General features: G+C 50.4%; 1 protein-coding gene and 1 pseudogene across 3 annotated transcripts in view; one reads left to right on the forward strand and one right to left on the reverse strand.

The window, feature by feature from the left end:
- The window catches only part of TLN1 (talin 1), a 37,197-nt gene that overhangs the window by 10,685 nt on the left and 2,192 nt on the right, over nt 1-24,320 (forward strand). For 2 of the 3 annotated variants that reach the window (XM_053569024.1, XM_053569014.1), the window contains 44 exons: nt 265-420; nt 1,341-1,442; nt 1,607-1,683; nt 1,897-2,077; nt 2,252-2,365; nt 2,477-2,585; nt 2,822-3,030; nt 3,163-3,261; nt 3,645-3,695; nt 4,256-4,423; nt 4,610-4,904; nt 5,861-6,027; nt 7,120-7,248; nt 7,416-7,532; nt 7,621-7,734; nt 7,936-8,070; nt 8,224-8,352; nt 8,525-8,627; nt 8,792-9,000; nt 9,349-9,468; nt 9,681-9,878; nt 10,356-10,495; nt 10,674-10,767; nt 10,868-10,957; nt 11,072-11,194; nt 12,777-12,920; nt 13,631-13,792; nt 14,039-14,179; nt 14,274-14,455; nt 14,615-14,747; nt 15,248-15,349; nt 15,431-15,601; nt 15,692-15,841; nt 15,946-16,047; nt 16,133-16,252; nt 16,976-17,122; nt 17,224-17,390; nt 17,557-17,740; nt 17,831-17,956; nt 18,054-18,170; nt 22,909-23,094; nt 23,215-23,322; nt 23,838-23,943; nt 24,121-24,245. In XM_053569024.1, coding sequence (XP_053424999.1) covers nt 265-420; nt 1,341-1,442; nt 1,607-1,683; nt 1,897-2,077; nt 2,252-2,365; nt 2,477-2,585; nt 2,822-3,030; nt 3,163-3,261; nt 3,645-3,695; nt 4,256-4,423; nt 4,610-4,904; nt 5,861-6,027; nt 7,120-7,248; nt 7,416-7,532; nt 7,621-7,734; nt 7,936-8,070; nt 8,224-8,352; nt 8,525-8,627; nt 8,792-9,000; nt 9,349-9,468; nt 9,681-9,878; nt 10,356-10,495; nt 10,674-10,767; nt 10,868-10,957; nt 11,072-11,194; nt 12,777-12,920; nt 13,631-13,792; nt 14,039-14,179; nt 14,274-14,455; nt 14,615-14,747; nt 15,248-15,349; nt 15,431-15,601; nt 15,692-15,841; nt 15,946-16,047; nt 16,133-16,252; nt 16,976-17,122; nt 17,224-17,390; nt 17,557-17,740; nt 17,831-17,956; nt 18,054-18,170; nt 22,909-23,094; nt 23,215-23,322; nt 23,838-23,943; nt 24,121-24,245 — 6,102 coding nt within the window. The remainder of the gene's footprint in view (nt 1-264; nt 421-1,340; nt 1,443-1,606; nt 1,684-1,896; nt 2,078-2,251; nt 2,366-2,476; nt 2,586-2,821; nt 3,031-3,162; nt 3,262-3,644; nt 3,696-4,255; nt 4,424-4,609; nt 4,905-5,860; nt 6,028-7,119; nt 7,249-7,415; nt 7,533-7,620; nt 7,735-7,935; nt 8,071-8,223; nt 8,353-8,524; nt 8,628-8,791; nt 9,001-9,348; nt 9,469-9,680; nt 9,879-10,355; nt 10,496-10,673; nt 10,768-10,867; nt 10,958-11,071; nt 11,195-12,776; nt 12,921-13,630; nt 13,793-14,038; nt 14,180-14,273; nt 14,456-14,614; nt 14,748-15,247; nt 15,350-15,430; nt 15,602-15,691; nt 15,842-15,945; nt 16,048-16,132; nt 16,253-16,975; nt 17,123-17,223; nt 17,391-17,556; nt 17,741-17,830; nt 17,957-18,053; nt 18,171-22,908; nt 23,095-23,214; nt 23,323-23,837; nt 23,944-24,120; nt 24,246-24,320) is intronic. The other variant, XM_053569032.1, reaches the window with a different exon arrangement.
- Nucleotides 19,497-21,029, reverse strand: LOC128570198 (NADH dehydrogenase [ubiquinone] 1 alpha subcomplex subunit 3-like; annotated as a pseudogene).

Genomic DNA, 24,320 nt, shown 5'->3' on the forward strand with positions numbered 1-24,320 from the left:
AGTCTCTGACCCTGTTACATTTCTACCATTCTTAAGCGTCCCATTCTCTACCCTGCTCTAACTTTGTGCAAATCTGCCTATTGTCAGTCTTCTGCCACCACCTCCCTTCCTACCCTTTGATTTCCCTGTCCTGGATCCATCTGTGGACATCCTAGTTTAGTCCTTATGGCCACCAGCATCCCTGTGTGGTCAAGAGCTGAGCTGATTGTTAGCCTCTTGTTTGACTTCTGACTTGTGACACCAGGACCAACCTCTGCCTCACAGGAAAAAATGAAAGGGAAGAACAAGCTAGTGCCCAGACTTTTGGGCATCACTAAGGAGTGTGTGATGCGAGTAGATGAGAAGACAAAGGAGGTGATCCAGGAATGGAACCTCACCAACATCAAACGCTGGGCTGCCTCTCCCAAGAGCTTCACCCTGGTGAGTCTGGGGTTGCCAACCAGAAGGTGCTTTGGGATTTTCAGAGAAGAGACAGCTGCAGAGGTCTTTCCCCTCCCTGGGCAAGAGTACACTGAGCAGGACTCTAGAAAAAAAAAAAGAGAACTTTGGAACTATTGTAGAAATGGGAAGGTTAGAGTAGATGGAGAAACTTCCTCCTGGAGAGTGAGTGATGCTTAATAAAAGAGGTAATGGACTTATTTTTAAAAATCAACAATACAAGTATAACCAGCAAGCTGACATCATAGGTGGCACAATCACAGCTCACTGCAGCCTGGGTCCAAGTGATCCTCCTGCCTTGTCTCTCAAGTAGCTGGGACTATAGGTGTACACTACCACACCCAGCTAATTTTTCCATTTCATGGGATTTCTTGGGGAGAAAAAAGAAGAAGATGATAGAAAATACATCTCCTTCTTGTATAACATAACATATTATAACCACTATTGTTTATAACCATAAACAATAGTTTTTTCCCTCTGACTTTATATACATATTTTGGGATTATGAATTGAAAGTTGATATCAACTTGATAAAATTCCCCAATGACAGAAATAGAAATTGGAGTAAATGGTATTTTTTTATTTTGTATATTGGTGCCAACCTTCAAGTGTGATTATTTAAACATTATGTCCTCCAATTTTATCACCATGGTGAAAGTAAAAGTAATTTCCCAAATGACATGTATTTGAAACTGTAGCATAAAGGCTATTCCTCAGAAATAAAATACTTCCCTATGAGGAAGAAAATAAAGAAGTAGGCAGTTGAAGAAAAATGGGTATCTTCCTAAGGGCTGTTGGCATAGGAAGGCACTCTCATCAGCTTGACCTTGGGCCTCTATCTTATCCATTTCCATTCTGAGGAGACTCAGGCTTTCCTGCTGAGCCCCCACCTGTCACCCTAGGATTTCGGGGATTACCAAGATGGCTACTATTCAGTACAGACAACTGAAGGGGAACAGATTGCACAGCTCATTGCTGGCTACATTGATATCATCCTAAAGAAGGTGAGCTTTCTCCTTATCTTCCCTTACCCTTTCCCCAAGGCAGGCCTTTAGAAATGGGCACTCAGGTTCTGGAAAATAGCTGGTGGTAGAAAGAAAAGGGCATCTTTTCCTTACCTGCCTCTTCTTTAACTGCCCCAACTCTCATTCTTTTTTCCTTCCTGCAGAAAAAAAGCAAGGATCATTTTGGGCTGGAGGGAGACGAGGAATCTACTATGTTGGAGGACTCAGTGTCCCCTAAAAAGTATGAAGGGAGTTGGGTTGGCCTCATACCTTGAGGGAAGGGAAGGCAAGGCTGGACTCCAAGGACTGCTAGAGGGTGGAGAATCCTCAGGATGGTTCTTGAACTCATTGTAGGCTATAATGAGACCTCACACACTATAAAGGTAGTGTGACTGGGTGGGAGGGGTAGAGATGAAGAGTCCTCTTAATGCTCCACCATCTGCCCCCACTCTAGGTCAACAGTCCTTCAGCAGCAGTATAACCGGGTAGGGAAAGTGGAGCATGGCTCTGTGGCCCTGCCTGCCATCATGCGCTCAGGAGCCTCTGGTCCTGAGAATTTCCAGGTGGGCAGCATGCCCCCTGCCCAGCAGCAGATCACCAGTGGCCAGATGCACCGAGGACACATGCCTCCTTTGGTAAGAATGCCCCCACTTAGCACAGTGCCTGGGCCCTCCGCCCACCCTCAGCAGGGTCTAGCCTGGAGTTAGGCAGTCTTCTGCCATGTTCCTGTTTGTATTCCTGCCCCTAGGAATGTGATTCTGATTTTATCTTCTCTTTTCTCTAAACATTTTTCCTTCCTTGTCTTTTAGACTTCCGCCCAGCAGGCCCTCACTGGAACCATTAACTCTAGCATGCAGGCTGTGCAGGCTGCCCAAGCTACCCTGGATGACTTTGACACTCTGCCCCCTCTTGGCCAGGATGCTGTGAGTCTGGGATGGAAAAGACACCAGTGGACTGAAGCTGGGACTGCAGGTATAGGGAGGGAGTTAACCAAACCAGAACAGATCCTGAGGCTTTTTCCCCTTTTCTCTCAGGCCTCGAAGGCCTGGCGTAAGAACAAGATGGATGAATCAAAGCACGAGATCCACTCCCAAGTAGATGCCATTACAGCTGGTACTGCTTCCGTGGTGAATCTGACAGCAGGTAGGCTGGATGCCATCCTATGTGTGTGTCAAGCGGAGGGGGAGTACAGGCATGCGCAAACATGCATGTGATGGGCTCTGTACGTGACTGTACCTTGACTCATTATGGAAAGGACTGTTATGTGTACATCTCTCTCAGGGCATGAGTGTGACTAATGGGTGTGACAGTGTTCTTTCCTCAGCTCATCGTCTAGTCTGCTCTGTCTCTGATGCTTCTCTTCTTCCTTTTCTCCTCAGGGGACCCTGCAGAGACAGACTATACTGCAGTGGGCTGCGCAGTCACCACAATCTCCTCCAATCTGACGGAGATGTCCCGTGGGGTGAAGCTATTAGCTGCTTTGCTGGAGGATGAAGGTGGCAGTGGCCGGCCCCTGCTGCAGGCAGCAAAGGGCCTTGCGGGGGCAGTGTCAGAACTGCTGCGCAGTGCCCAGCCAGCCAGTGCCGAGGTCAGGGACCATGGGATTGGGGTGAGGTTGGAGATGGGGTTTGAGTCCAAGAAGGGACAGTCCAAGCTGCAGGATGGAAGTATGGGACCCATAGCGGTTAGGCAGCTTCTGACTGGTGTTCACTCTCCACAGCCCCGTCAGAATCTGCTGCAAGCAGCTGGGAATGTGGGCCAGGCCAGTGGGGAGCTGTTGCAGCAAATTGGGGAAAGTGATACTGACCCCCAGTTCCAGGTTGGTGACTTACCCAACCCCTAGAACCCCAGCTTCTAGAAGTAAACTCTGATCCTAAATCCAACTCCTTGTCCCTGCTTCTATGAATTGACCCCTCAAAACCAACCTGAACCTGTTTTTCCAGGAATGACACTGAGAACTTGTAATCCCTCTTTTAGGAGTGAGAATTCAGAACCCCTGAAACCAAACTTAACCTACCAGTGTACTCTTGGCCTTCACTGATAATATTCTTTAGGCCATTGTCATCTCTTCCCTGTCTTCCCCATGCATAGCCCCTGCCCCAACTTGAAGACATTTTGACACCCCAGTGCTTTATACTATGTCACCCCCCCACCCCATGCCGGTTACCTCAGCTGACTTTTCATCCTGGATTTCCCATGCAGATATGTGCACCCAGAGGGGCTGGGGTTCAATCTCCCCCCGATTCCCCTACGGTAATAGCCTCTGGCCTGGGCTTTCCCAGCTGTCCTCTCTGAGCTGCATACACTCGCTTCTGTATCTCTCCCCCAGCCTCCTGGGGGAGCAGAACTTGATGGGAGATGGGATGGGGAGGTCTGGCAAAGGCAAAGTCTGGGAAATGGGATCAGGTAGGGTAGTATAGGGACTTGTTCTCCAGGGTAACCACTTTCAAACCAAGATTAAGATGAAACGCAGAGAGGAAGCTAATGGTGGGAGGGATCCTAAAAGGTACCTCCTCTCCCCGTCCCTTTGTCGTAGTGCTAACCCTTCCTCCCCATCATCATCCGAGTGTATCTGCCTCGTGCATTTCTCCATTTGATATAGGCTCTATTTCTTTCGGTGTGGGTTTATTTCTTGGTGGGGATTCTATCCTGCTGGGCTCTCAAGGTGGGGGCTTGGGTTGGTTCTGGTTGCTTTTGCATATACTGTTCTCTGATTGGAGTCAATGGGAATAATGAAGCAGCTTATGCCTCAGAGAAGTGTCTGCGAATCCCAAGCCTGATCTCAGGTCACACTAACTGCCTTTTTCTTATAGGACATGCTAATGCAACTGGCCAAAGCAGTGGCAAGTGCTGCAGCTGCCCTGGTCCTCAAGGCCAAGAGTGTGGCCCAGCGTACAGAGGATGCAGGGCTTCAGACCCAAGTTATTGCTGCAGCAACACAGTGTGCCCTGTCTACTTCCCAACTGGTGGCCTGTACCAAGGTGAGCCTCAGAGGTTGCTCTAGCCTGTGCCAGGGGGTGATAACGCCACACATGTGCACTTCTCTTTTTATTCTTTGTCTTCAGAGGCATCATTACCCATCCTGATGGCCGTTGTGGGCACCACAAACATTCCATCTCATGACTCCTTTCCCTTGCCCACATCTCTGACATTCAGTGTGCTCACAGGTGGTGGCACCTACAATCAGCTCACCTGTCTGCCAAGAGCAGCTGGTAGAGGCCGGACGACTGGTGGCCAAAGCAGTGGAGGGCTGCGTGTCCGCCTCCCAGGCAGCTACAGAGGATGCGCAGCTGTTGCGAGGGGTAGGAGCAGCGGCCACAGCTGTCACTCAGGCCCTGAATGAGCTGCTGCAACACGTGAAGGCCCACGCCACTGGGGCTGGCCCTGCTGGCCGTTATGACCAGGCCACTGACACTATCCTTACCGTCACTGAGAACATCTTCAGCTCCATGGGTGATGCCGGTAAGGACACCCACCCCCAGGAAGACAGAGAAGGTTCCCCAAGCCCATTGGACATTGCCTGGCAGACCCAGTGACCTCACCCCTAAGGACTCTGCATATTGTGGCCTTAGCAGCCACACAGCCAAAGACTCCTTGTTTAATGTTTGAAACCTCTGCTTCCCCATCTGCAAATCAGGAATTTAAGCCCTGCTCTGCTTTCCTTGGAATGTTTATACACAAAAATGTATGGAGAGTAGTGTGATTAAGAGATAGCCTTCCGGGCGGCGCCTATGGCTCACTCAGTAAGACGCCGGCCCCATATACCAAGGGTGGCGGGTTCAAACCCGGCCCCGGCTGAACTGCAACCAAAAAATAGCTGGGCGTTGTGGCGGGCGCCTGTATTCCCAGCTACTTGGGAGGCTGAGGCAAGAGAATTGCTGAAGCCCAGGAGTTGGAGGTTGGTGTGAGCTGTGTGACGCCATGGCACTCTACTGAGGGCAATAAAGTGAGACTCTGTCTCTACAAAAAAAAAAAAGAGAGAGATAGCCTTCCTGGGTGGCGCCTGTGGCTCAAAGGAGTAGGGTGCCGGCCCCATATGCCGGAGGTGATGGGTTCAAACCCAGCCCTGGCCAAAAACTTAAAAAGAGAGAGAGAGAGAGAGATAGCCTTCCTCACTCCACCCCCTCATTCCCTAAGCCTTCACAAAGAGTGTCTCATCTTCTCAAGACTATTCACTGAATATAGAGATTGGAGATTATTCCTCCTCCCATAAGAACCCATGGGAGAATCTGTTCTCCAAGATCCCAAACCCAGAGAAAACAGCCCCAAAGAAATCCCTTGAGAGCTTTTGCCAGTCTCTTTATTGCCCTGAAAGCCCCCATCTACCTCATGGACACTGCTTTCCCCACTCTTGTCTCTAATCTGGTGCCCTCTCAGTGTCTCTGGCTTCCTCACCTGAATGTGCCCTGTGTTCTCAGGGGAGATGGTGCGACAGGCCCGCATCCTGGCCCAAGCCACCTCTGACCTTGTCAATGCCATTAAGGCTGATGCTGAGGGGGAGAGTGATCTGGAGAACTCACGGAAGCTCTTAAGTGCTGCCAAGATCCTGGCTGATGCCACAGCCAAGATGGTGGAGGCTGCCAAGGTACAAAGCCACTGTGCATGTCCCAAGACTCAGCTTAGTAGGGAAGTAAAGAGGTCCAGATGGTCACCCTCATCTCATAGGAGAGACCCAGGAAAAGCAGAAACTATAAAGGAATGAATATAGGAGCACTCAGGAAGTAAATGAGGTCCAAGGCTGCAAGTGGGTGGTGGCCCAGGCTTCTAGCCGGTGTGACTCCCAGGGTACTCTTCGACTATGGCAGGCAACTGTGTCGTTTTTCTTCCTTTAAGTCCAAGGTCCACTGTTCTTATTTGTGCCTGGTTTGCTGCTATCACCTGCTTGAGATCCCTTTGTTCCTGGTCTCTATATAGGCATTCGGTCTCCAGGGTCTTTGCTGACAGAGAACCAGTCAGTAGAACACTGAGATACAACAGTGCACAGGATCACCAGAAAGAAGCCCAAGTGATTCCTTGGCCCCTGGGTTCTGGGGCATGTCAACTGGCAGGAATAAGCAGGTTTCCTGCTTTGGGGTTCCTGACATGCCTGCTCCAAACTGAGTCCTCCTTTTCCTGAGAGCCTGTCTCACCCCCACTCATCTGTGGTATCCTGTAGGAAGTGGGGGAAGAAACAAGGAGGGACTTCAGCATCCCAAAGAGAGTGATAGGCATCCCAGAGACTTCCCCCTGGGCCCTCCTAAGGCAGTTCCTCTCAGTGGTGATTACCTTTCAGTGGGGCTGCTTAGAAATGATTTCAGGGGCGGTGCCTGTGGCTCAGTGAGTAGAGCGCCGGCCCCATATGCCGAGGGTGGCGGGTTCAAACCCAGCCCCGGCCAAACTGCCACAAAAACATAGCCAGGTGTTGTGGCGGGTGCCTGTAGTCCCAGCTGCTTGGGAGGCTGAGGCAAGAGAATCGCGTAAGCCCAAGAGTTAGAGGTTGCTGTGAGCCGTGTGATGCCACGGCACTCCACCGAGGGCAGTACAATAAGACTCTGTCTCTACAAAAAAAAAAAAAAAAGAAAGAAATGATTTCAGGAAAACATGTGAATTGTAAGCTGAATCTAGGAGTGTCAGAGAAGAGCTTCTTTAGGATGTACAGGGATGCTGGGTGATGACTGCCTTTCCACCTACCTCTCAGGGAGCGGCTGCCCACCCTGACAGTGAAGAGCAGCAGCAGCGGCTGCGGGAGGCGGCTGAGGGGCTGCGCATGGCCACCAACGCAGCTGCTCAGAATGCCATCAAGAAGAAGCTGGTGCAACGCCTGGAGGTGAGGCTGGGAATTTAACCAGGAGCAAGCAGGAACGTGCGGGCTGTGGAGTGATAAACTCAGCAGGAGAGTCAGTTAATATTTCCTTGGGGGATGGCAAGGGCAAGGTAAGCAGGGCCTGGGCATGAAAATGCCTGGGGCTTGTCCTGACTACTGTGTCCTCACAGCACGCAGCCAGGCAGGCTGCAGCCTCAGCCACACAGACCATTGCTGCAGCCCAACATGCAGCCTCCACCCCCAAAGCCTCTGCCGGCCCCCAGCCCCTACTGGTGCAGAGCTGCAAGGTGAGACTCCAGGAAGCATGTGGAGGCAGGAAGGGGGAGCCTTCTCCCCAGTCTGGAGAGGTGGCTTTCATGACATTTTCACCTACAGGCCGTGGCAGAGCAGATTCCACTGCTGGTGCAGGGTGTCCGAGGGAGCCAAGCCCAGCCTGACAGCCCCAGCGCTCAGCTGGCCCTCATTGCTGCTAGCCAGAGCTTCTTGCAGGCAAGGCACCTTCTCCCCACCTCTCAGAGCAGATCCTTCCCCTTTCTAAGGCCCCTCCGTCTCCCCAATTTGAATCTCTGCCCATAAATTCTTTCCCAGTGCTGAGCCCCAGTGCCCACCACATCCTGACCATTTTCCATCCCTGTACCTGAGCACAGAGGGCGGGTGGCACACTTCATCTGCCTGCCTGTTCCCCAACAGCCAGGTGGGAAGATGGTAGCGGCTGCAAAGGCCTCAGTTCCAACAATTCAGGACCAGGCTTCAGCCATGCAGCTGAGTCAGTGTGCCAAGAACCTGGGCACTGCGCTGGCTGAACTCCGTACTGCCGCCCAGAAGGTACTGGAGCTAGCTCTGACTTTGGAGGATGAGGGTGGAGTCCCAGTATGGTGGGGGATCTGTGCAGAACTACCTAAATCAGGGGTCATTGTGTAACTGGAGACATTGGTAAGACACAGCAGGACATTCTACGCCCAAACTCCCTTATTGTAGGCTCAGGAAGCGTGTGGGCCTTTGGAGATGGATTCTGCACTAAGTGTGGTACAGAATCTAGAGAAAGACCTGCAGGAAGTGAAGGCAGCAGCTCGGGATGGCAAGCTTAAACCCTTACCTGGGGAGACGGTAAGTATTCTTATCTTCTCATTCTTACTTAAATTCTGAAGTCTTCCCAATTCTGCCCTAGAGCTATTTAAAACCTTCCTTTAAACTACCAGCTATCCCCAAGTACCTGCTCAACTTCCCCTTTGTTACCTCCTCTTTCCCCTGAGCCCAAGTCTTCCCCCTTCATCCATAGATGGAGAAGTGCACCCAGGACCTGGGCAACAGCACCAAAGCAGTGAGCTCCGCCATCGCCCAGCTGCTGGGAGAGGTTGCCCAGGGCAATGAGAACTATGCGGGTATGTGAGCAGAGGGCCAAGAATGGAGCATGTGGCAAGGAAGATGGGGAGATGGATCTGGATGAGGGGTATCCAGCAGGGGAAATGCAGCTGACAGGAAACCACTGGGATCAGCCTAGTAATGAAGGTACCTTTGCCCTTCCCTCCTCTCCTTGTCTCCCCAGGTATTGCAGCTCGGGATGTGGCAGGTGGGCTGCGGTCACTGGCTCAGGCCGCTAGGGGCGTAGCTGCGCTGACATCAGATCCTGCGATGCGGGCCATTGTGCTTGACACTGCCAGTGATGTTCTAGACAAGGCCAGCAGCCTTATTGAGGAGGCGAAAAAGGCTGCTGGCCATCCAGGGGACCCCGAGAGCCAACAGCGGCTTGCCCAGGTCAGGTATTAGGAAGGGGCCACCCCCATCCTCTCCCTGAGGTCCCTTCATAAAGCCCAGAGCCTCATCCACAGAGAGGTCTTCTCATATCTTCTCTGGGGTGCTGCTCTATGGATTCTATCCTTGCTTCTCAGTCTTAGTAGAACCTCTCAGCTGGATTCAAGCATGGGTCTAGCTGAACAATAAGCTTGGGGAAGTTTAATCACTGTCACTTGATACACCAACAATACTCCCTTTTCTCTTTCACTGTGAGAGGCAGTACAGCTAGTTACCTTCCACATCCCATGTGTGGAGGGGATCTTCTAAATTGTTTTCACTTTGGCAACTCTATCTCCATCCCCACCTCAGGTAGCGAAAGCAGTGACCCAGGCACTGAACCGCTGTGTCAGTTGCCTCCCTGGCCAGCGAGATGTGGATAATGCCCTGAGAGCAGTTGGAGATGCCAGCAAGCGACTCTTGAGTGACTCGGTAGGAGGACCTGGGGGCTGGGAGGGACGTAGAAGTAAAAGAACTCAAAGCCTGTCCTTCCTACCTCTAGATTGTTCCTCTGACCCTCTCTTCCCAGATTTGCCTCCTTTCATTATTCCCAGGCTGTGTGCCCACCCTCCCAGCCCTATTTTAGCAAACTCTTCTTGCTTCATTCCCCATTCTTCCATCTGACCTCCTCTCTGACCCTGCAGCTTCCTCCTAGCACCGGGACATTTCAAGAAGCTCAGAGCCACTTGAATGAAGCTGCTGCTGGGCTGAATCAGGCAGCCACAGAACTGGTGCAGGCCTCTCGGGGAACCCCGCAGGACCTGGCTCGAGCCTCAGGTCGATTTGGACAGGACTTCAACACCTTCCTGGAAGCTGGCGTGGAGATGGCAGGACAGGCTCCGGTACGAAGAGGCAGAGAGTCTGGTTGCATGGTCCTCATTGAGGGTCAGATAGGTACTTAGGTGACCACAGAGTCTTAACCTGCTCCTGGCTCCCTGCCCAATCTCTAGCAATACTTGATTGGGAAAGAAGATCTCTTTTAGAAACAGATAAAAGGCTTCAAGCTCAGCAGTTGGGCACCAGCCACATACACCGGAGCTGGTGGGTTTGAATCCAGCCTGGGCCTGCCACAAAACAATGACAACTACAACCAAAAAGTAGCCGGCTTTGTGGCAAGCACCTGTAGTCTGAGCTACTTGGGAGGCTGAGGCAAGAGAATCGCTTAAGCCCAAGAGCTGGAGGTTGCTGTGAGCTATGACGCCACAGCACTCTACCGAGGGTGACACATTGAGACTCTGTCTCAAAAACATAAAATAAAATACAAGTAGAAACAGATAAAAAAGGACAAGACAATGTGTTGACCTTCTCATCTTCAACAGAGCCAGGAGGACCGAGCCCAGGTTGTGTCCAACTTGAAGGGTATCTCCATGTCTTCAAGCAAACTTCTTTTGGCTGCCAAAGCCCTGTCCACGGACCCTGCTTCCCCCAACCTCAAGAGTCAACTGGCTGCAGCTGCCAGGTTAGTAGGAACTGGGAAGCCCAGCCCTAGAATGTGTGAAAAATAACTAGGGAGGAGGCATTTCATGAGAGGTCCCAGCTAGGAGCAGTTATAGGCAAAAGATAAATAGCTGGAGTCTTCTCATATGCAAAGGACTCAAGAATGGTGACCTATTCACTCAATTTTCTGTCCCTCCCAGGGCAGTGACTGACAGCATCAATCAGCTCATCACCATGTGTACCCAGCAGGCACCTGGCCAGAAAGAGTGTGACAATGCCCTGCGGGAATTAGAGGTAGGCACTTGGTGGGGTAGTGGGATAGAGGTTGAGGAAAGGGTTCTGGGATGGACTGAAGGGGATGTCTTGGCTCTCACTTCACCCTCCCCCAACACAGACAGTCCGAGAACTCCTGGAGAACCCAGTCCAGCCCATCAATGACATGTCCTACTTTGGCTGCCTAGACAGTGTGATGGAGAACTCTAAGGCAAGTGTAGCCAGGAACTCAGGAGGGAAGAGGGCAGGAAGATGAAACTAACTAGACGTTGCTCTACTGCTCTGAGGACATGCTCTGACTTTCCTGATATCCTCTGTTCCTTAGGTGCTGGGGGAGGCCATGACGGGCATCTCCCAGAATGCCAAGAATGGAAACCTACCAGAGTTTGGGGAGGCCATTGCCACAGCCTCAAAGGCACTCTGTGGCTTCACTGAGGCGGCTGCACAGGTTATTTTCCTGAGATTGGTTCCTGGAATAACCCTGCTTTCCCTACCCCGTTTCCTCTCAGCATATAGATTAATCCTGTAGATAAGTCAAGAAGTTTATGTTTGCAAAGCCAACACTAGGGAAGCTGGATATTTCCCCCCTTCTGAAGTGGAGATATTTATCAGCAATTTTTTTTTTTTTTTTTTTGAGACAAAGTCTTACTCTGTTGCCCTCGGTAGAGTGCCATGGCATCATAGCTGACAGTAACCGCCAACTCTCAGGCTCAAGCAATTCTCTTGCTTCGGCCTCCCAAGTAGCTGAGACTATAGGTACCTACCACAAAGCCTGGCAAATTATTAGAGATGGCGTCTTGCTGCTGCTCAGGCTGGTCTCGAACTCCTGAGGTCAGGCAATCCACCTGCATGGACCTCTCAGAGTGCTGGGATTACAGGAATGAGCCACCACGCTCGGCCTATTTGATAGCAGTTATTGTACACCAACAATTCTGATTGCTGTAATCCCTGAACCCCAGGGGTTTGGTTGTGATTACACTATCTAACCATGGAGCCTTTTCCACCCCTGATTCCACTAATCAGCATATACAAATAATTTTTTCTACATCATTATTACTTTTTTAAAATAGTACCAGTGACAGAATTTCCACTTACTGGAGTTATCACTTATCTTTGCCCTTTTCTACATTGTGAAGTATAAAACTTCCTATGATTTCTGAGAGTATTTTGTTTTTGGGGGTTTTTTTGGGATGGAGTCTCACTTTGTCACCCTGACTATAAACCATGGCATCATAGCTCATAGCAACCTCAAAATCTTGGGCGCCCGGCCCACTGAGAGTATTTTGCTTTGGTGTATGAATCCTTAAACCAGCTTGAAAGGTTATGTCAGATGGTTTCTCCCTGAAAGCCCACCATCGGGCTCTCTCAGTCTCCACTGCCTCCTCCTTCCCTGTTATTACACATTACACCCTTGTCTATATGGCCTGACTTTTTAAAACAGCTTTCTTCTTCATTTGCTTATTTTTCACTTATTTCTGGAAAAGCATGAAGAGGAAAAAGCAAAGCTATCTTGTCTTCACTGAAGTATGAATAAAATATTATAATGGTCTTTCAGTCATACAAATGGTGTTTTAGCAACTCCTATACCCATCCTTTCTAAATCTCCGACACTTGAAGCCAGACAAACTTCGTAGTGTTGAAACTATGTCTTTGAAATAGTCTTTACCTATATGTCCATGTATGTATTTATATATGGCTTTCAAACTCACAGTAAGTCATTTTTTTACCGAGACCCAGCATATACACCCACACATCCAAATGGAAGTTCAGTAAAACCCTTGCTGTTTGATTTTCCTTTGTTTTTATTTTTTTAATCTTCTGAATCCTTGAACATATTTAACAAAGCAAGAGAGGTGGGGGGTTTTATTTTTTATTTCATATTTAGTGTAACTATAGTTTCCACTAACATAGAACTCTGGAAAATAAGTCTTGTTCTCTCAACTCACCCTGCTCCCTTTTGTCCCTACTCTCAGTATTTTTCACCTGTAATCTTTAATCTTTATTCCTCACCCTGTCTTCTCTCTTCCCAGGCTGCATATCTGGTTGGTGTCTCTGACCCTAATAGCCAAGCTGGACAGCAGGGGCTGGTGGAGCCCACGCAGTTTGCCCGTGCAAACCAGGCGATTCAGATGGCCTGTCAGAGTTTGGGGGAGCCTGGCTGTACCCAGGCCCAGGTAACTCAAGGGAACAGGAACCACAAGCAAAAGTAGGGAAGGGAGGGCCGAGGGAGACAAGACACGTGAGAAGAGGGCAGAGACCCTTTTGTATCCTTCCAGACGCAGTTTCTCTTTGGGTAACTTCTACCATGTGTCTCCTCATCCTTTCAGTTATTGCAGTCACGACCTCTATATGGATGTCTGAGGTTATTCTCCCACTGGCCCTCTTATAATTTCTTTATTAGTATCTGTTTTCATCTCCCTCTCCCCCACAGTTTGTCTTTGAGGCTCTCAGGTCCTAAAATTTTTTTTTTTTTTTTTTTTTTGAAACAGAGTCTAACTCTGTTGCCCTCTGTAGAGTGTGGGGCGTCATAGCTCACAGCAACCTCCAACTCTTGGGCTTAAGCGATTCTCTTGCCTCAGCCTCCCAAGTAGCTAGGACTACAGGCACCCACCACAGCACCCAGCTATTTTGTTGTTGTAGTTGCCACTGCTGTTTTAGCTAGCCAGGGCCAGGTTCAAACCTGCCACCCTCCATATATGGGGCCGGTGCCCTACCCACTGAGCCACAGGCACTGCCCTCCATGTCCTAAATCTTGACTTTTCAATTGACTCTATCTTTCTTCTCCATACTTCCAACAGGATTATTCTCATCCCTCAACCCTAAAAATGGCTCCTCCTTGGGTGGAGGAGGAGCCTTATCCTGGCTCTTTCACATGTCTCCTCAGGTGCTCTCTGCAGCCACGATTGTGGCCAAACACACTTCTGCACTGTGTAACAGCTGCCGCCTGGCTTCTGCCCGTACTGCCAATCCTACTGCCAAACGCCAATTTGTACAATCCGCCAAGGAGGTGGCCAACAGCACGGCCAATCTCGTCAAGACCATCAAGGTTCCCACCATTTGAATTCCCAGTATCTCCCTAACCTGTCCAACCTTCTCTCCCTGAGTCCCTCAGTTATTCTCTGAGGACTTCTACCAAATCCCATCTTCTGAGCCCAAGCCCTTTCCTCTCTAAGACTGACCATCACCAGCCTCTCCCCACATCTTTACAGTCCTGGGAGAGAGATGTGGGCTTCGCTTCCTATGCCTCCGATGCCTGCTGTCTGAGTCCTGATGGCCCTTCTGTCACTTCCAGGCGTTAGATGGGGCCTTCACAGAGGAGAATCGTGCGCAGTGCCAAGCTGCAACAGCGCCTCTGCTGGAAGCAGTGGACAATCTGAGTGCCTTTGCATCCAACCCTGAATTCTCCAGCATTCCTGCTCAGATCAGCCCTGAGGTGAGGCAGTGTGAAGAGAAAACTGATGGGCCAGTTTATCACCTCATCCTCTGGGAACTCATGAGATCTACCTCCCTACGTACTCTCTCCTCAGGGCCGAGCTGCCATGGAACCCATTGTGATCTCTGCCAAGACAATGTTGGAGAGTGCTGGAGGACTAATCCAGACAGCCCGGGCCCTAGCAGTCAACCCCCGGGACCCCCCACGTTGGTCAGTGTTAGCTGGCCACTCCCGCACTGTCTCAGACTCCATCAAGAAGCTTATTACAAGCATGAGGTACTGAGGGATGGAGACCACTCATTGTAGCAGAATGGAGGGGGTGGCACTTAGGTGCATTCAGGTGGAAGAGTATTGGGGTACACAACATATGGGAGAGATAGGCTAGCCTTGTTTAAAGGGATGTTTCTGGTGTTAGAGGCTGTGATGTGTCTGCAGGGACAAGGCTCCAGGGCAGCTGGAGTGTGAAGCGGCCATTGCAGCTCTGAACAGCTGTCTACGAGACCTAGACCAGGCTTCCCTCGCTGCAGTCAGCCAGCAGCTTGCTCCTCGTGAAGGAATCTCTAAAGAGGTGAGGCAGGGAAGGTTAAATCTTTCAAGGTTGTATCTGGGAAGAGAGGTGTTAGACTCAAGGAAGGTGGGGGATCAGGGACTGAGCTTCATAGGAACATCAGAGGGCTGGGACGTGCCAAGGACGGTTAAGGAGTTTGGTATAGAAGGAAAAGTGGGGGCTTAGCACCCACAGCTCAGTAGTTACAGTGCCAGCCACATACACCCAGGCTGGCAGGTTCAAGCCCGGCCTGGGCCTGCTAAACAACAATCACAACAGCAACAAAAAAATAACCGGGCATTGTGGGAGGTGCCTGTAGTTCCAGCTACTTGGGAGGCTGAGGGAAGAGAATCGCTTAAGCCTAAGAGTTTGAGGTTGCTGTGAGCTGTGATACCGGGGCATTCTATCGAGGTCGCCATAGTAAGACTCTGTGTCAAAAAAAAGAAGGAAAAGTGGGGTCTGTGCAACCAGAGGATCTTATGGCAGGTCATAATCAGGGCTAACATCTACTTCCTCTCTAGGCCTTACACACTCAGATGCTTACTGCAGTGCAGGAGATTTCCCATCTCATTGAGCCACTGGCCAGTGCTGCCCGGGCTGAAGCCTCCCAGCTGGGACACAAGGTACCTAGGGAGACATGTGGGGAGTCCAAAGGGTAGGGGTGAGAGAAGGGACCTGACACCCATTCCAGCTTCTTGCCTCAGGTGTCCCAAATGGCTCAGTACTTTGAGCCACTCACCCTGGCTGCAGTGGGTGCTGCCTCTAAGACCCTGAGCCACCCGCAGCAGATGGCACTCCTGGATCAGACTAAAACATTGGCAGAGTCTGCCCTGCAGTTGCTCTACACCGCTAAGGAGGCTGGTGGTAACCCCAAGGTATTAAGGTTTGGGAGGGAGGGACTGTTATTAGTAAGAGGTTGGAGAAGCAGGGCTCCCCTCCACTCACTCCCTCCCTCCGCCCCACAGCAAGCAGCTCATACGCAGGAAGCCCTAGAGGAGGCTGTGCAGATGATGACAGAGGCCGTAGAAGACCTGACCACAACCCTCAATGAAGCAGCCAGCGCTGCTGGGGTTGTTGGCGGCATGGTGGACTCCATCACCCAGGCCATCAACCAGGTTAGAGTCTTGGGTGCCTGCAGTCACAGAGGGTGCCCTGGGCCAGGAGCCCAAGCACAGAGGCAGAGACCTTAACAGTCTTGTTCCTTCCCCATTCCCTTCAGCTAGATGAAGGACCAATGGGTGAACCAGAAGGTTCCTTCGTGGATTACCAAACAACTATGGTGCGGACAGCCAAGGCAATTGCAGTCACCGTTCAGGAGATGGTGAGTTTGGGAGAGTATCAGAGGCCTGCCCTTGCCCTTAGAAAGCTGAGATGGGGCATAACTTCTCTTCTTCCATTATCACCAGGTGACCAAGTCAAACACCAGCCCTGAGGAGCTGGGGCCTCTCGCTAACCAGCTGACCAGTGACTATGGCCGTCTGGCCTCACAGGCCAAGCCTGCAGCTGTAGCAGCTGAAAATGAAGAGGTAAACATGACAGCAGCTCTGACCCTCCCCCTGCCCTCACAGGAAATCCCCTTGTCCCACCTTCACCCCTTCTAGTCTCCCACAGGAAGGGAACACAGCCTCAGACCAATCCACTAAAGAGTAATCAGGGCTCTGTGTGGGGACACAGGATCAAAGCCTTCAGTCATAGATAAAGGAGACAGCTCAGAATTTCAAGACTTCCTGGTTCTGCCTCTGTGTCCTCTGCTGACCCTCATCTGAGCCTTTGGGTGCTTCCCTGCTATGCCACAAGTCCATATTCCCAAGTTCTTTCTTGTTGCAAACATATGAAGGTCTTCTTTCCCTAAGTTCCTGGCTTTTCAAGAAAGCAGGTAATAGGATCTTAGCAGCACACACCTAATGCCCAAACCCAGAACTCTCCATAACCCCATATAGCCCATCAGGGAACCCTTGGTCCTCTGATTCAAATACCCAAGCATAAAGTGCTTCTCTCCCCTCCTCACATGCTTAACACAGTCCTCACCAGTAGGTACCTACATGCTGTTATTTTCCATGTGTAGGAGGAGGTAACCTCCTGCCCACAGGATATGAAACTGGAAAAGTCTGTGGGCTGGGAACTTTATCTCACAACTTCTTTAGTCTGTTATGCATGATTTTTCTTTGTCCCTAATGACTCCTCCAAGCACAATGGAGGTGCCCCAAGTTCCCTTTTTAAAATCTGTCTCTCTTTCCCTCTGCTCACAGATAGGTGCCCATATCAAGCACCGGGTACAGGAGCTGGGCCATGGCTGTTCTGCTCTGGTCACCAAGGCAGGCGCCCTACAGTGCAGCCCCAGTGATGCCTACACCAAGAAGGAGCTCATAGAGTGTGCCCGGAGAGTTTCTGAGAAGGTGATACGCTCATCCCTATAGACCATGGGACTGGTTTCCCATCCTCCAGCCCTCTCCTTTTGTCCCTTTAACATGGGACCATGTGACTTTCCCTACCCCAGGTCTCCCATGTCCTGGCTGCACTCCAGGCTGGGAATCGTGGCACCCAGGCCTGCATCACCGCAGCCAGTGCTGTGTCTGGTATCATTGCTGACCTCGACACCACCATCATGTTCGCTACCGCTGGCACGCTTAATCGCGAGGGTGCTGAAACGTTTGCTGACCACCGGTAAGGTGGGAACTGGGTCTGATGGCAGCAGGCAGGTTGATGCACAGGTGGAAGAGGCAGACTGTCATTAGCTGGTTTGGGGAAGGCCTGGATTGGGAATCTTAGACAGATCAGAGGGGACTGGGGGAAAATCTGAGAAGAGCTAAGTAGGCTGGCCCTCCCTCAGGGAAGGCATTCTGAAGACTGCAAAGGTACTGGTGGAGGACACCAAGGTCCTGGTGCAGAATGCAGCTGGGAGCCAGGAGAAGTTAGCACAGGCTGCCCAGTCCTCTGTGGCCACCATCACCCGCCTCGCTGATGTGGTCAAGCTGGGTGCAGCCAGCCTGGGAGCCGAGGACCCTGAGACCCAGGTATCTATTCAACATCCCCACTTCTGGCCAGAACCATGTCCCATTCCCCTTCCTCCTCCCACAGACCAGACCCTCCACTCTTCCCCACAGGTGGTGCTGATCAATGCAGTTAAAGATGTAGCCAAGGCCCTGGGAGACCTCATCAGTGCCACAAAGGCTGCAGCTGGCAAAGTTGGGGACGACCCTGCTGTGTGGCAGCTCAAGAACTCTGCCAAGGTTGGAGGGAATGAGAACCCCATGAGGAGGGAGACAGATTCATATGCGTCTTCCTGTTCCTTAAAAGGATCCCTTTCCCACGCCCCTGTGTCCCCAGGTGATGGTGACCAACGTGACATCATTGCTCAAGACAGTAAAGGCTGTGGAAGATGAGGCAACCAAAGGCACACGGGCCCTGGAGGCAACAACAGAACACATACGGCAGGAACTGGCGGTGAGCACAAAACTGGAGCCCCAGGGACTAAGGTCAGAGAGAGGGATAATGATAGACTGAAACCAAACCTGTGCCTCCCATATAGTCACAGAAATATAAACAGTCACACACACTCTTCTCCCTCATTGAAGGCTTCTTAAGTGAGCCACACTTGTCTTTCCTTTTTATTTATTTTGTTTGTTTGTTTATTTATTTATTTATTTATTTTGAGACAGAATCTCATTTGGTCACCCTTGGTAGAGTGCCATGGTGTCTTTAACTCACAGCAACCTCAAACCTTTGGGCTCAAGTGATCCTCTTGCCTCAGCCTCCCAAATAGCTGGGACTACAGGCGCCCGCCACAATGCCCAGCTATTTTTAGAGACAACGTCTCACTCTAATTCAGGGTACTCTTGAACTCGTGAGCTCAGGTAATCCACCTACCTTGGCCTCCCAGAGTTCTGGGATTACAAAGTGTGAGCCACTGCACCTGGCTTCACACGTGTGTCTTTCCCTTCCTAGTCTATTTACTCCTTAGATTTGGACACCCTTCTTTCACCACCTTCCTCCTGCTCTCTCTAGTCACCATTGACCTCTTGGTCGCCACATTCAGTGGCCTCTTGTTGGCCTTCATCCTCTTTAATTTTGAAAGCATTTGACTCTACTGGCAAGCCTATCTTTGAAATCTTCTTCCTTTGGCTTTGTTGTTGTTGTTTCACCACAGGAAGCCAAATTGCATTTCTTTGGCGTTGATACTGGCTTTTCTCTTGTTTCTGGAGCATCTCTTCAGTAGTCATTGAATCACCTTCGACCTAGGGAACGCAGAGGCCTTTTCTACAATTAGGCACCTTTTTCTATGTTCTTCTTTGGAGAGTTTAACCACTTTTATTATTATTGTCTAAGAAGTTGACTTCCAGTTCTGAGTTTAGTTCTTTTCAACTGCCTACTTGACAACCTAGATGCAGGTGACATGGTACTTTCTATTAATGAGGGTACCAACCTACCAGTTATGAAGAGTCCACTTAGTCATCTTTGACTTCACTGTCTTACTCACCACACCAAGGCCATTGCCAAGTCACTTCAGTTCCCCTTCTCCATCTCCTTCCCTCCCTCCCTCCTTCCCTTCCTTCCTTCCTCCTTTTCTCCCTCCTTCCCTCCCTCCCTCTGCAGTCCCACTGTCAGCACTCTAGGACATACTTTCAGCAGCTTTCCCACACTGTGGCTGCTGTACCTGTTTTCTGACTGGTCTCACTGCTTTTAGTCTCTATCGCCCTCCTCTCTCCCATTTGTCTTCCTAATTTTGTTTCTTTTTTTTTTTTTTGGTTTTTTGGGTTTTTTTGTTTGTTTGTTTTTACATTTTTATTGGGGGCCATGAGTGAGGGGGAGCCTCTTCCCTGTGGATGGAGGTGCTCACAGTTTCTTCAGCCACTCCAAGCTTGGGCCCTGGGGGTCCTGGGGATGGCTGGGCACGTCAGGCATGTTCCCATCATCTCAGATGGGCACTGGGTAGTTGGAGGGCGTGGCCTTGTTGATCATGCTGGAGTACTTGGTGTAGGGGCTGAGCATCGGCATAATTATAGCGAGGCCCCCAATGGTGAAGGACATGACCAGCACTGGCTCGTTGGCCCAAGCATTCTTGAGGAAGGCGGTGAGTCCACCTCCACGAGTTTTCCGCTGCACCTTAGTGCGGGGACCACCTGTCTTTCTAATTTCTAAATGCATCTTTTTGATGTTCTGTTTTCACCTCTACTCAGAGATGTCCAAAGTAAAGCCCTCCAATTTGACTTTCTGCGTCTCAAACCTTGTCCTTCCTGGTCTTCCCCAGGTCAGTCACTCAGCTCCTACAGTCAGAACCCCAGCTCTAATGTCTTAGACTGCTCTCTTTCTCTCATTCCCCATATCAGCAAATCTCAGCAGTGCTCCCTTCAACTAGGTTTCATTCTTTTTCCCCCATCTCCCACCACCACCACGTTGTCCAGACCATCTTCAGTCTTCATGTGGATTTATGCGACAGTCTGTAATTGGTCTCCATGCTTCAACACTTGCCCCTCTCTAATCCATCCTTTCTACACAATACCAGAATTATCCTTTAAAAATATGAATTAGAGGGCGGCGCCTGTGGCTCAGTGAGCAGGGTGCCGGCCCCATATGCCGAGGGTGGCGGGTTCAAACCCAGCCCCGGCCAAACTACAACAAAAAAATAGCCGGGCGTTGTGGCGGGCGCTGAGACAGGGGAATCGCCTAAGCCCAGGGGATGGAGCTGTGAGCTATGTGACGCCACGGCACTCTACCAAGGGCAATAAAGTGAAACTCTGTCTCTAAAAAAAAAAATACGAATTAGATTATGTCTAATAATCTGCTTAAAGCCTGTTAGTGATGGCCCTAGGCAACTTCTTCAGTCTCATCTTATCCCTCTCTTCCTGTGCCCCACCCCACTGGACTCTGCCAGGGCTGAGAACATGCCAAGCTCTTGCCTGCCACAGGCTTTTCTACTTGCTTTTCTCCAGCTTACTGAACATCTGGTTCCTTCTAGTTCTTCAGGCTTCAGTTTAAATGACACCTCAAAGAGGCTGTGTCTGACCAGTTATCTGAAATAGGGACTTTTTTTTTGGAGACAGAGTTTCACTTTGTCACCCTTGGTAGAGTGCTATGGCATCACAGCTCACAGCAATTGACCTCAATCTCTTGGGCTCAAGCGATTCTCTTGCCTCAGCCTCCCAAGCACGTGGGACTGTAGGCGCCTACCACAATGCCTGGCTATTTTTTAGAGATTAGGTTTCCTCTGGCTCATCCTGGTTTAGAACCTGTGAGCTTAGACAGTCCACCCGCCTGGGCCTCCCAGAGGGATTACAGGCATCACACCCAGCCCAAGGGGACTCATTTTTATTTCTCATCATAGCACTCTTTTTTTTTTTTTTTTTTTTTTGTAAAGACAGAGTCTCACTTTATGGCCCTTGGTAGAGTGCCATGGCCTCACACAGCTCACAGCAACCTCCAACTCCTGGGCTTAAGCGATTCTCTTGCCTCAGCCTCCCGAGTAGCTGGGACTACAGGCGCCCGCCACAACGCCCGGCTATTTTTTGGTTGCAGTTTGGCCGGGGCCGGGTTTGAACCCGCCACCCTTGGTATATGGGGCCGATGCCTTACCGACTGAGCCACAGGCACCGCCCCAGCATTCTTTTTTTTTTGAGATAGAGTCTCACTATGTCGCCCTCTGTAGAGTGCTGTGATGTCACAGCTCACAGCAACCTCAAACTCTTGGGCTTAAATGATTATCTTGCCTCAGCCTCCCAAGTAGCTGGGACTATAGGCACCTGCCACAATGCCTGGCTATTTTTTATTGTAGTTGTCGTTGTTTAGCAGGCCGGGGCTGGGTTTGAACCCACCAGCCCTGGTGTATGTGGCCAGCGCCATAACCACTGAGCTACAGGCGCCGAGCCCATAGCACTCTCTTTAGACCCCTCGTAACCCAAAACACAGTTGTCAGTCTTGCTGTTTGTTTACTTATTATTGTTTCCAAAATTAGAATGTAAGCTCTGTGAAAGCTAGAACCTTATCTACTTTGTTCCCCATTACATCCCTGGTACCTCACACAGAATCTACCACCTAGCTGATCATTAATGAACATTTGTTCGTGGAGTGAGCACATATATTAAAATATTTTTATGACTTTTTTTTATTGCCCTTGGTAGAGTGCTGTGGCATCACAGCTCACAGCAACCTCCAACTCCTGGGCCTAGGCGATTCTCTTGCCTCAGCCTCCCGAGTAGCTGGGACCACAGGCACCCGCCACAATGCCCAGCTATTTTTTTGTTGCAGTTTGGCCAAGGCTAGGCTCAAACCCGCCACCCTCGGTATATGGGGTCCTATCCACTGAGCTACAGGCACCGCCCATTTTTGTGACTTTTATATATTATATAAAATTCCAAGTTCCTCAGGCTGATCAAGGCCCCAACAACCTATTCTCTACCATTCTTATATTCTAGAACATTCCTTGATATTCTCCCACTGACATCTTGGTTTTCATGTCCTACCATTTACCTAAAATGCCCTCCTATAACCTATATCTTTTAAGACCCAACTTTGCCACTCACACCTTCAAGTCTTCTATTTTAAGAATTAAAATCCAGCCAAAAGCTACTTCTTTAATTTCTTTTTTTTTTTTTTTTGTAGAGACGGAGTCTCACTGTACCGCCCTCAGGTAGAGTGCCATGGCATCACACAGGCTCACAGCAACCTCTAACTCTAACGATTCTCTTGCCTTAGCCTCCCGAGCAGCTGGGACTACAGGCACCCGCCACAACGCCCAGCTATTTTTTTGTTGCAGTTTGGCCAGAGCTGGGTTTGAACCCACCACCCTCGGCATATGGGGCCGGCGCCCTACTCACTGAGCCACAGGCGCCGCCCTACTTCTTTAATTTCATTCTTTTTTTTTTTTTTTGGCCGGGGCTGGGTTTGAACCCGCCACCTCCGGCATATGGAACCAGCGCCCTACTCCCTGAGCCACAGGCGCTGCCAACTTCTTTAATTTCAAACAAACTCTCCCTAGTCACTTTAGTTAGAAATGATGACCAGCTGCTTTCTGTTATACTACCTGTGATGTGCAAACATCTGCAAGGACCTGACCTATAATAAGTACTCCATGAATGCTTGTTGAATGAGCACATGATGAATGAACCAGATCTTATGAGTACAGAGGAATACCCTGCCTTACTGTCTAAGTCCCTGTCAGATCTTTCATCTGGTCCTACTCCCACAGGTCTTCTGCTCCCCAGAGCCGCCTGCCAAGACCTCTACCCCAGAAGATTTCATTCGAATGACCAAGGGTATCACTATGGCCACAGCCAAGGCAGTTGCCGCTGGCAATTCCTGTCGCCAGGAAGATGTCATTGCCACGGCAAATCTGAGCCGCCGTGCTATTGCAGACATGCTTCGGGCTTGCAAGGTAGAAATCCTGGTAGTGAAGCAGCTTTGGAGAAGAATGTGGTGTGGGAGAAATGGTAGGGGTTTGGGTGCCCTAGAGCTCTTTGGGAACATAAAGCTGACATCTTACTCTGGGGGACAGGAAGCAGCTTACCACCCAGAAGTGGCCCCTGATGTGCGGCTTCGAGCCCTGCATTATGGCCGGGAATGTGCCAATGGCTACCTGGAACTCCTGGATCATGTGCTACTGGTAAGGAAGGGAGTTGCTTGCTCCTCATATCAGCTTTTCTGAACATACAGGCCTCTTTCCACAAGTCTCAGACCCTGCTCTCTTATTTTTTGCTCAAATCTCCTCCCTATCATCTATTTCCCAAATCTGTTCTTATTTCTAAGTCTCCCTTTCTCTGCCTGCCCCCCCACCCCGCCCATTCTCCCTGTTTTTGGTTCTCCTATTCACCTCTTCTTCTTCATCTTTTTCTTTTCTCTTCTCTTCCCAACTGGCTACGCCCTTCTCTACCTTCATCATCTCTCCTTTCTTCTCATTTTGTCATCATCCTTGCTTCTTCTCAGCCGGTGAGTGATGTCTTCATCATGTGTGGAGTGATGCACGGAGTGTACTGCATAGGCAGCTGGTGTTTGATGGCTGTAGTGTGGAATGTTCCAGGGATGGGGCTGGGGGCACCATGGTCTGCCCTGCTTTATATTATAGGTCAAGGTAGACACTGAGGTGTGATGCTCTTTGTTCTTTTTCCACCTCTTCCCCAGACCTTGCAGAAGCCAAGCCCAGAACTGAAGCAGCAATTGACAGGACACTCAAAGCGTGTGGCTGGTTCAGTCACTGAGCTCATCCAGGCTGCTGAGGCCATGAAGGGTGAGGGGTGACCAGGGGCAGGAAGGGAAGGAAAACCCCTGTCATGGTGCAATCTCTGCTTCCTGCTTGGCCAGCTCTGAGCTAGCCTCTTCTCGTAGTCCCCCCTAGGTGCTAAGGCCCGGTGACACTACCTCCCTGCTCTGTCTTAGCCTCTTTCTTCCCCCTTCAACTCACCAGGAACAGAATGGGTGGACCCAGAGGATCCCACAGTCATTGCTGAGAATGAGCTCCTGGGAGCTGCAGCTGCCATTGAGGCTGCAGCCAAAAAGCTAGAGCAGTTGAAGCCTCGGGCCAAACCCAAGGTCAGACCCACTCCCTCCCTTCCCCCACCGTCATAATGGCAGAATGTCCACACCTGCAGCCCTCCTCGCTGACTT

This window comes from Nycticebus coucang, chromosome 2 (assembly GCF_027406575.1).
Source record: "Nycticebus coucang isolate mNycCou1 chromosome 2, mNycCou1.pri, whole genome shotgun sequence".
Taxonomy (NCBI): domain Eukaryota; kingdom Metazoa; phylum Chordata; class Mammalia; order Primates; family Lorisidae; genus Nycticebus; species Nycticebus coucang.